Source organism: Oncorhynchus nerka, linkage group LG21 (assembly GCF_034236695.1).
Source record: "Oncorhynchus nerka isolate Pitt River linkage group LG21, Oner_Uvic_2.0, whole genome shotgun sequence".
NCBI classification, from domain to species: Eukaryota; Metazoa; Chordata; class Actinopteri; order Salmoniformes; family Salmonidae; genus Oncorhynchus; species Oncorhynchus nerka.
In genome coordinates, this window is record NC_088416.1 from 20,606,515 (window position 1) to 20,617,185 (window position 10,671).

General features: G+C 43.9%; 1 protein-coding gene across 1 annotated transcript; it reads right to left on the reverse strand.

Annotated features, from left to right (window-relative positions):
• Positions 1-5,392: 5,392 nt before the first annotated feature.
• LOC115104050 (proline-rich protein 15-like protein A) lies at positions 5,393-10,381 on the reverse strand. Its single transcript, XM_029625210.2, has 2 exons — positions 10,174-10,381; positions 5,393-6,089 (listed from the first exon to the last, which is right to left on the reverse strand). Exon 2 carries the CDS (start codon positions 6,034-6,036, stop codon positions 5,713-5,715), a length of 324 nt encoding a protein of 107 aa, XP_029481070.1. The 5' UTR covers positions 6,037-6,089; positions 10,174-10,381; the 3' UTR covers positions 5,393-5,712.
• Positions 10,382-10,671: the final 290 nt, after the last annotated feature.

The window sequence follows — 10,671 nt, forward strand, 5'->3', positions numbered from 1 at the left end:
GATTTTATTGTAGGTTATATAGATTTTTCAATGTTTATTTTCTATTGTGTTATTGACTATACGTTTGTTTATGTGTAACTCTGTGTTGTTGTTTTTGTCGCACTGCTTTGTTTTATCTTGGCCGGGTCGCAGTTGTAAATGAGAACTTGTTCTCAACTGGCCTACCTGGTTAAATAAAAGTTAAATTAAAATAAATTAAAATATGTTTTAAATTAAAATTGTTTACCAGAATATGCCTAATAAACCACATGTTTACAAAATGAAGTCACACAGGTTTAAAAAAAAACTTTTGTAAAAAGTTAGCATTTGTTTGGTGTTGTTTTTGGGGGGGAAAATAAACCACCTAACTTTTCCTCATAAACAAAAAGACACTCCAATGTGGTATTAAATCTAGTGATAGCTACACACAAGATGCACTGTTAAAATAGGATGCCTGTGCCTTGCTAAACTGGTATGACCGACACCTCAATCATAGGCCCATGTCACTGCCACCAAGCGCAGGGCCTAGAATGGGCCAATGAGAGTTGCCCTGGCAATGTGAAAGAATGTGAGGTATTCTCTCTCTCGGCTGTTGACAGGAGTATCGACATTTAGGATCAGGCTCTGCTGCTTTGAGAAATTCTAGAGGATGTGCATCTCAACTCAGGCACAAACATGTACGTAGTGCTGCTGAGCATGTGGTCGCATGTGTTGGCTACCTTTGAGTCATTGAGCAGACACTCTTATCCAGAGCGAGTTGTCATAGTGATGCATGCATTTTCATCCGTATTTGTCCCGGGTGAGAATAAAACCCACTACCCTGGCGCTGCAAGTGCTATGCTCTACCAATTGAGCAACACGGGACTACACACAGGCTTTACACACTTGTGGGGGAAAAAAATGTATGCATATACGTCTAAATACACACAGATGTATAACTCAATGCCGTACACCGATTATGCGGAAACAAACACTCGGAGCACTTTCGCAGAAATTCCCACGCGTGAGTACAGTAGCCAATCTAACAATGCAGGTGAGATAAAAATCCACCCGAGTTCAACTTTTCAGAATAGGTGATATTAGAAGTTGTGTGCATGTATTTACAGTAATGTTTTGTTGTGAGAGAAATCTGATATTGCCTGACGGTTGAAGTCGGTCTTTAAGAGTCCACAATTCTAAGGCAAATCAGGTTCTTAAACATCAAGGGTGTAGCATGGGAATAAAAGACGAGGATAAGATGCAACAAAAACATTTTATTTTCCGTTTCCAGCTTCACAAGAAAGGCACAACGTGGAATAGACGTTGACATTGACGTCTGTTTACAGTGGGACGGAGCTTCTGAAGCTGAAGAGGCCTGAGCCTGTGTAATGTTACTGGCTAGCGCACGTGGGTAAGCTGTGATATATGACCAGTGGTTGTTACTGTAGAAATGCTCAATAATTGGCTAGAATGATCATGGAATGTGATATGATAGGCTTACATTTTTTATAGCAGTTGCATTTTGTTTTCTGGAGCTTATGATTGAGGTGTCGTCATAACGATAAGGTTACAGGGTTCAACCCATCCACTCACCTATGACCCGACCTTGGGTAGGTGGCCTTACAGATAACTACTTGACCTACAGCATGCATTTTCTACATCCTGACCCTTGAACGTCCAACTTATATATACACACACACACAAACACACACACGTGTCAAGTACTTTATGCATAAACGTGACGACACATCCATTCGGTAACCTCCATACCATAACGTGTTAGTGGAAGGAGGAGATGAGATGCTTCACAAGTGTTTGGTATCACCTTAAGGCCCGATTCCTGATGAATAGCTACTGCATAGTTACTGAAGAAAGACAAAGCCTAATAGACATGTCTGTAGAGTTCAGTTGTTAACATGTGTCTTACATCTCTGTCAACTGACAGCATTTTTCTACACCTCAACGAAAGATAAAATGGCTGGTAGTTGGGTCAGTCATTTGATGTAAATTGTCCACCGGAAGAGTTTGCTTACAGTAAACTAGTCCTGACTCAATTAATGTGGTATCTCTACAGCTTGATGTTTTGAACAGCACATTGTCCAAATAAAGTGGTCTCTTGGCACATCTTCCCCTGGTATGGAGTAAATTGGGCTTAAGGACAGGGTAAGTTGAGCCGCCTTTGGGTAAGTGGGTGACAGTGTCCTGTGACAGTGGGTGATGATGCTGGTAGGTCAAAGTTTAAATCAAGGAAAGCTTATTTCTCTCAAATTTCATGCACACATTTGTTTACATCTCTGTTATTGAGCATTTCTCATTTGCCAAGATAATGCATCCACCTGACAGGTGTGGCATATCAAGAAGCTGATTAAACAGCATGATCATTACACAGTTGCACCTTGTGCTGGGGACAATAAAAGGCCACTCTAAAATGTGCAGTTTTGTCACACAACACAATGCCACAGATGTCTCAAGTTTTGAGGGTGCGTGCAATTGGCATGCTGACTGCATGAATGTCCACCAGAGCTGATGCCAGAGAACTGAATGTTAATTTCTCTACCATAAGAAACCCAGTGTCGTGCCGATGTTGTTTTAGAGAATTTGGTGGTATGTCCAACTGGCCTCACAACCGCGGACCACATGTCCAGGGGGCGTTTGGGAGAGCGATTTGATGATTTGTAAACAGTTCGCCCCATGGTGGGGTTATGGTATGGGCAGGCATAAGCTACGGAAAATGAACACAACTGCATTTTATCGATGGCAATTTGAATACACAGAGATACCGTGATGCAATCCTGAGACCCATTGTCGTGCCATTCATCCGCCACCATCACATAATGTTTCAACATGATAATGTAGGGCCCCATGTCACAAGGATCTGAACACAATTCCTGGAAACTGAAAATGTCCCAGTTCTTCCATGGCCTGCATACTCACCAGATATATCAACAATTGAGCATGTTTGGGATGCTCTGGATCAACGTGTACGACGGCGTGTTCCAATTCCCACCAATATCCAGCAACTTCGCCCAGCCATTAAAGAAGTGTGGGACAACATTCCACAGGCCACAATCGACAGCATTGATCAACTCTATGCGAAGGAGATGTGTCACACTGCATGAGGCAAATGGTGGTCACACCAAATACAGACTGGTTTTCTGATCCACGCCCCTACCTTTTTTTAAGGTATCTGTGACAAACAGATGCATATCTGTATTCCCAGTCATGTGAAATCCGTAGATTAGGGCCTAAATAATGTATTTAAATTGACTGATTTCCTTATATGAACTGTAACTCAGTAAAGTCTTTGAAATTGTTGCATGTTATGTTTATATTTTTGTTCGGTATACTGTAGATCTCTGTTCAATACAACTTACCCTTCCATTTCTTGACTGTTGTTTGATGTGCCAATTCATAAGCAAGTTCTCTGCATTTGAGGCTACTAAGCCCATTAAACTGGTGCACGAGATTCTTGATATGTTTAGCAAGCTCAGACTCCATGTCATCAGATAAGACCTTGTGTGCCTCTGCTACTCTATCATAGCCTCTTTCACACAGGCACACGTTCGTTTTTCTTCTTGTCAATGTGCCTCTTCAGTGTCATTCAGCCTATTTTTTTCATCCCTTGTTGCTCCTCGAATGAACTTCTCCGCTTATCTCTGTCTGTTTCTCTTTCTTTCCTTCTCTCTCTCTTTATCTCTCTTCAAAGGAGTTTTGCGTATTGCTCTGATTTCTCTGGCTTGTCACTGCCCCCTGGTGGTCATCGATTGCCATAAGCAGACTTGTCAAACGTTGGATCATAGCCAAGTAAGTGCATTCAATTCACAACATGATATTTAATATACAGGATATTCCGGTCACTTATAATCCCTAATATAATTTACAAATACAATGTTGATCATAGTAGGACTATCTGCACACCTGATAAGCCCGGATATGCAAGTCCAAAGGACAGTATAAGCATCAACATGGCATGTATTATTATTTTATAACTGGTAGGTAGTGTACGTTTTGTGTAGTGTTTCATGTTCATGAAGGGGTCATGGGAATGAACCGTTTGGGATCCACTGCCATAATAGACCTAGCAGGGTTGGGGTGAATTCCATTTTGACACCAGTCAATTCAGGAAGTACACTGAAGTTCAAATTCAAAATCTCTTCAATGCTTTTCAATGAGGAAAATGTGGAATTGGAATTTGGCTTACTTTCTGAATTGACTGGAAATCAAATGGAATTTACCCCAACCCTGCTGCCTAGATCGAATGTGCCAACTTTGAGATAAACATTGGGCTTGTTCCCACTAGAGGGCATCCTCCTAGAGGGCAATGGAATGAGTCCACAGTAACACAAGAAAGAGCCTTAAGCATTTCAATAAAATAAGACATATATTTTATTTATAAAACAAGTCTGTATTTATTTTACAAAATTACTCAGAATGTACAGCACCATTTCAATGAAAGTGATTTTTGTCATTAAGTGTAGAAGGTGAAAATGAAATGAAATGTACTTTTTCAGTCTTTGTAGAGGAGGGATCTCATGAGTAGTTTTAGCGAATATGGTGGATAAGTGAAGATAGTTCCCTCAGGCCGTTTACCATCGAAAATAAATAGTCCGTTCCAGTCTACTTAACTGGGTGTGTCGACCATAGCCACCAATGTAATAGCAGCTGGGTCTGGTCCACTTACTTCATTGAACCAGAAAAAAAACAGCAAGTGAGGTGTCTCGCTTCCTCTTCCATCTCTGGTTTTAGTTTGGCTTCAGTGTCTGCCAATATCTTCAAAAGACTGTTGTAAACACTGAAGCAACACTGGAGAAATGCAGAGGAGTTATTTTGGAGCCTTGCAGTCCTTGAAGCAGTCCTTCACTTTTACATTAGAAAGTGCAACTAGAAGAAAAACTGAAACGTTTGTCTAGTTTGAGGTTAAATTCTGAAAGGGATAGAGAGGCCTACCGGTATTTTTAAAAAGCTTTAAAGAAAGAAAAAAAACAGGACAATATATACTCAGGTTTTAAAACTCAGGTTAGTTTTAGAACAATTGATTTTTGAGGTGACATGTCTACGAATGACACGTGACATAGTATTTTGCTATGGAAACCAGTCAACCTCCAACAGCCAGTAACCATGCCCTCTAGGTCATAAAGCTGTTATGCAAACAACAACGTCTGTTTCATACGTTACCTATTTGCTTTTGAACAGACAAGAAACTTAGCAACACCAATAAAGTACACATTCTGTACCGTACAATGACTGTACAGTGTAATATGCATGACCTGAAACTCCCCATGTCCCTAGGACCTGTTGAATATTTAAAATCAGAGATGACTAATAGCACCTTATTAAAGGTAGTCTGTTTATGTATTCGTGGCCTAGGTAGGATGCAGACAGACAGGGGAGAATCAGGTGTCCCATTCTTCCACCACTCCACTGATTATAGATGGAAGGGACAGAGAGAGTGTGATACTGAGATGCCTACAAAGACTCTCAGTCAGTCCCAGATTTCTAGGGAACGAAAGAACAGAGATATCTGACTGGATTGACACAAAATGTCATGGCCCAATGGGATGCACTGCCTTTCATCTCTGTGCGTGTTACTGGGTGTGATAGAGGGACCGTGTGAAATGGTGAGACCAATGTATGTGTTTGAGGGAGAGGCAAAGAAAGTCTTCTGTGTTTGAGTCTGCACAAATTCGTTTGATAGAGAAAGACATGACGTTTTGGTGTGTTTGCGTGTGTGTATGTGAACTCATTTCCCAGAGCTCAGAGGTTCTTGTCGCTAGGCTTGTGACCAGGGAACAGATCGGGCGTTTCTGCTAACGTGGCCCTGATCTTCTTCTTCTCTTTAAAACGTCCCGAGTGGGACACTTTGACATGGCGTCCCTTGGTGGCCGTCTTATCCACTATCCTCTCCAGACGGGCGTTCAATTGGCTGTCCTCTGTGTTGCCCTCTACTGGCCCGGGGGCTCCACTGTGGGGTGTGGTATTGCTGCCGTGCTCCGCTGGGATCTCGTACAGAACCTTGGGCTCTGACTTCTTCTTACGTAGGAAGGTCAGCTTCCACCAGCCAGGCGATGGGTCAGCCATGACCACACACAAACACAGAGAGGAGGGAGAGTGGGATGGAAGAATGGAGGGGCCTTGGGTTGATGTAGGGAGAGAAAGAGCGAGAGAAGTTTAGTAATATGTTAGTTAACAACTGTAGCTTTACAGCTTCACAATGTTTACAGTGAAGATGGATCAGACATGAGTCATGAACTCTCAGAGAGAAGAGTGAGGGAGGGAGAGTTATGTTAAATCCCCCTATGACTCTCTTCCCATTCCCCATTCAAACTCCTGCCACACCTTTTACCCTAAGCCCTAACCACAGTAACCTGACTCTGTGTGAGATAGATCTGTGTCAGGAGGAACGGACTGAGCCCTCCTGAATATTTCAGGGGAACTCAATAGGCACCATATGGTGGAGGGATGACAGGGCACCGCTGGAGATTGGGTTACTCCTAGTGTGTGTTGGCCAAGCTAAATGTGTTGGCTGCTAATAGTGCCTCATATTTCAGCCAAACCCTTTCTAGGATGAGATGACACTCACGGGTTGCCCAATCTCTCGTACTGAGGTGTTGCTCTTTGAATTGCAAGCGCCGCGCTACCATGGCCACTACTTCTGCCGCTACTACTGCCATTATCAATCCATCTACCATTGTTGCCACCACCATCACAATAAATATGACTACTACCGCTACTCCTACAACAACGACTACTGCTAACGCAAACCTGAGTGTGGGGTTAGTTCCATTCGGATGCAGTCATTTCCGGGAATTCATTTACTTATCTTTCTAGCTGAAATTCCCCTGGCCTGGGTTCAAAAGCAACCACTCATTAAAGTAATTCATTCAACCGCGAGTTTCTGTTTAGTGTTTCACTTTCAATGACCGTTTCCCCTGTCAAGACTAGAGAGAGAGGTACCCAGGTGAAAAGCTTTTTAAATTCCAGGTAAACCGTTCTGCAAACAAATATTAAAGGGGCATTCCAAAAATCACGTGTTCTGTAGTGTGTCGGTGCAGTTTAAGTGCTCCTGCTCTGACTGTAACAGTCGTGGGAGAGTTTGGCTGTTCATTGTGTAATACAGGCAGAGCAGGTTGTATTGTCTGTCCTGTGGGTTTCTACACAGGTAAATCTGCCCTCATAAGCAAACGTGTACTGATTTACCAGCACACGTACATCATTTACGTACATCATTTACCAGATGAACTATGTGATGTGCAGGCAAAGGCGAACACAGGCATGCAGGCAGAGGGAACCCACATGTAGCAAACACATGTAGCAAACACATGTAGCAAACGTAAAAATAGACACGTGAACACACGCACACTGCTCTGCCCTCACTGCACACAGATAAAGCCTTGGCTTTGTGCCACTCTGCCCCCCCAGAAGAAGGGAATAGGCCATTACCCACCGGTCGCCTAGCAACGCCGTGGAAATTTCCATAGAATATGCTAATGTACGTTTGGTGATCTGTTTAGGTGCTGGTGACCTTTAACCCGATAGCTGAGGGTTGGGTTTCGGTTTGTGGATGAGCAAACAGAAGCCAAGACTGCTTTTGTGTTGGCCAAGCGGCTACACTTGGCCAACATGTTAATGTTTGAGTTCCTTTGACTGGTTTCCTGCCAGGGTGAAACGTTCAGAGGGCAAAGCTAGTCTGGGCATCATTTCATCTGCCTCAGCATTAATAGTCTGTCTAGGATATGTCTGGTCTAATATCTGGCTTTACGTGCGATCATTTCTTGGTTTTACAGTATATTTTTTTACTTGTCAATTGTTATTCACCCTAACATATTTGTAACGCTAAATTGTTTATCTGGGTTTACTAATACATGTGTCAGTCACCTGACTCTGTAGTACTGCCCTATTTGTGGTTGGTTGTCTTGCAGTCAAAGTGCAACCCATTTTATGACCCTTCTACAGCGGGTTTCCTTATTAGTTCTATTGCCCGTTCTAGTGCCCGTTATAGTGCCCGTTCTATTGCCGTTCTATTGCCCGTTCTAGTGCCCGTTCTATTGCCCGTTCCAGTGCCCGTTCTATTGCCCGTTCTATTGCCCGTTCTATTGCCGTTCTAGTGCCCGTTCTATTGCCCGTTCTATTGCCCGTTCTAGTGCCCGTTCTATTGCCCGTTCCAGTGCCCGTTCTATTGCCGTTCTATTGCCCGTTCTAGTGCCCGTTCTATTGCCCGTTCCAGTGCCCGTTCTATTGCCCGTTCTATTGCCCGTTCTAGTGCCCGTTCTAGTGCCCGTTCTATTGCCCGTTCTAGTGCCCGTTCTAGTGCCCGTTCTATTGCCGTTCTATTGCCCGTTCTATTGCCCGTTCTAGTGCCCGTTCTATTGCCCGTTCTAGTGCCCGTTCTAGTGCCCGTTCTATTGCCTGTTCTAGTGCCCGTTGGAATGCCAGTCAGTCAGTGACGTTCAACATAGCTCATTCTCAGGTCGTCCGCCCTGTCTGTCTCTCCGTCATTCCGTCCACCTCTTGTCCTTTAGCCATCAGTAACCTAGATTTCCCGTTTCACAGCCTCCTTCAGAGCAGAACATCTGTCAAGTAGCGTTACCGTGTCCTGGACTAGTCGCTGGCACAGCCGGTTGTCCAGGTCAGCCGACAAGGTAACTTGCAAGTAAAGCTCCAAGTGCTGAGTCCGTTTACACGGCGTCATGAGGAACTCCACAAGGAAACTTGAGATCTCAATTTTAGAGAGTCATTCATCTTACGGCCGTGGCTGTGTTGCGTGACTATTTGGGATGGCCAAAGACCCTTCAAGGTCATAAGGATAATGTCCTTGTTGCTCGTCCAGAAACTCAGTCAAGCCAGCAAAATCACCACGCTGTTATTCTTTCCCGAAAGAAAGTGTATCGCCGGTGCGTCACAGGCAGTAAAAACCTGCGCTTAAGAGCCCAGATGTCTAGTGAGACCATATCCCTGTACACTCTGTAGTAACCCTTCCAGTCCTGTGGAAGGTCTACGCTACGGTAAACATCCACCTGTGTGTGCAGACTCTGGGCTCAACGCCACTGACGGCGATAACCGTCTGCAATTAAAGCCGATAGCTCCATTTCCCCACGCTAACGTTGGACTCTTTATCTGTGAATTCACACATCAAATATTTTTACCAAATGTGGAGCACGGTCAAATATGAGGGGAAACTCCCTTGCAGTCAATCTGTCAAACTATTGCATTATGCAGGCTTTGACGCAACAGTAGCCAAAATGCCGGCCATTAGGGCTGGGGTCATTCCCTCGAAGGATATACTATACGTGTTTTGGTATGTGTTAAATTGGTGCCGTGACTATAAGATCATACCGATGGTAATTATTAGCGAAGAGTAGGATGTCAAGGCGAGTTACGCAAATGAAAGTGTCACATTGGTATTTTACAGCTGACATAGCCAGCGAGAGCATTGTATTGAATCCATACAAATGTAGACACATTGACATACGGTCACCAAGGAACAGTGCAATCAGTTAGGTGCAGTGTGTGCTAACAGCTTAGTGTTTACCCAGTGTGTGTGTGTGTGTGTGTGTGTGTGTGTGTGTGTGTGGTCAAAAGGCTCAGTGTTCAAAGGTCCTTATTGCTAACTGGTACGAGGGGCCCAAGGAAGCCCGTTCTGTCTGAAGTCCACTCTCGGTCAGTTTAAGAGGTATTCATCTGGTTTAGGTATGTTATGGGAAGAGGGTAGTAAGCCTGATATTTGACGTTGTGAAGGAAGATACAACTAGCGCTTACATTTTGATCGTCAATATTTCATCATTTACAATCTTGCGATCTGGCAAAATGTTGCTAATTATATATTGTCAAGGCACAGTTTAGGGTGTGTGTGTGTGTGTGTGTGAGAGAGAGAGAGAGAGAGAGAGAGTGAGTGTGTGTGTGTCCACAAGAATAGTAAACAAACAAAAATTTGACCAACTGGGGACATTTTGTTGGTCCCCACAAGCTCAAATGCTGGGTTAAAGTTAGATTTAGGGTTAGGATTAGGAGCTAGATTTAGTTTTAGGGTTAGGGTTAGGAGCTAGGGTTAGAGTAAGGGTTAAGGTTAGGGTTACGGTAATGGTACGGTTGGCGTTAGGTTAAGGGTTAGGGATAACAGGATTTTGAATGGGACTGAATTGTGTATCCCCACAAGGTTAGTTGTACAAGGCTGTGTGTGTGTGTGTGCGAGTGTGTGTGTGTATGCAATAACCTCACCTGTATATATGTAGAGATCTGGAGACGACCTTCCTCCCAAAGCTTAATAGTTTATGGGACAAACCCTGCTAGGAAAGCCAAATATATCGACTCAAATATCAGATCATTGCCACTCCAATATCCACTCCAGAATCCTCTTCCACTCTTATCCTTTTACTGCTGTCCTTCTCTTCGTCTTCTTCGTCCTCCCCTGTACAGCCTATTCTCTCTCTGTCTCTCTCTCTCTCTCTGTCTCTCTCTGATAGTCAGGTGTAGAGCTACAGGTGCAACCTTCGTCCCTCCTCCTGTCACACAGATACACACTCAGCTGAGTGGAGCACTACAGACCCCGCCCACTGGGACTTGAGTAAACACAACCGGGGCGACAGCGAGGTGAGGGAAGAGCGTAGATCGACGCTCAATAGATCCGCTCGACTTATTACGCGTTCTGCCAAATCACTCTGACGGCACTTTCGCTGTGGCTGCCATGCAAATGTACTGTTGGTTCAGTCAGACAGG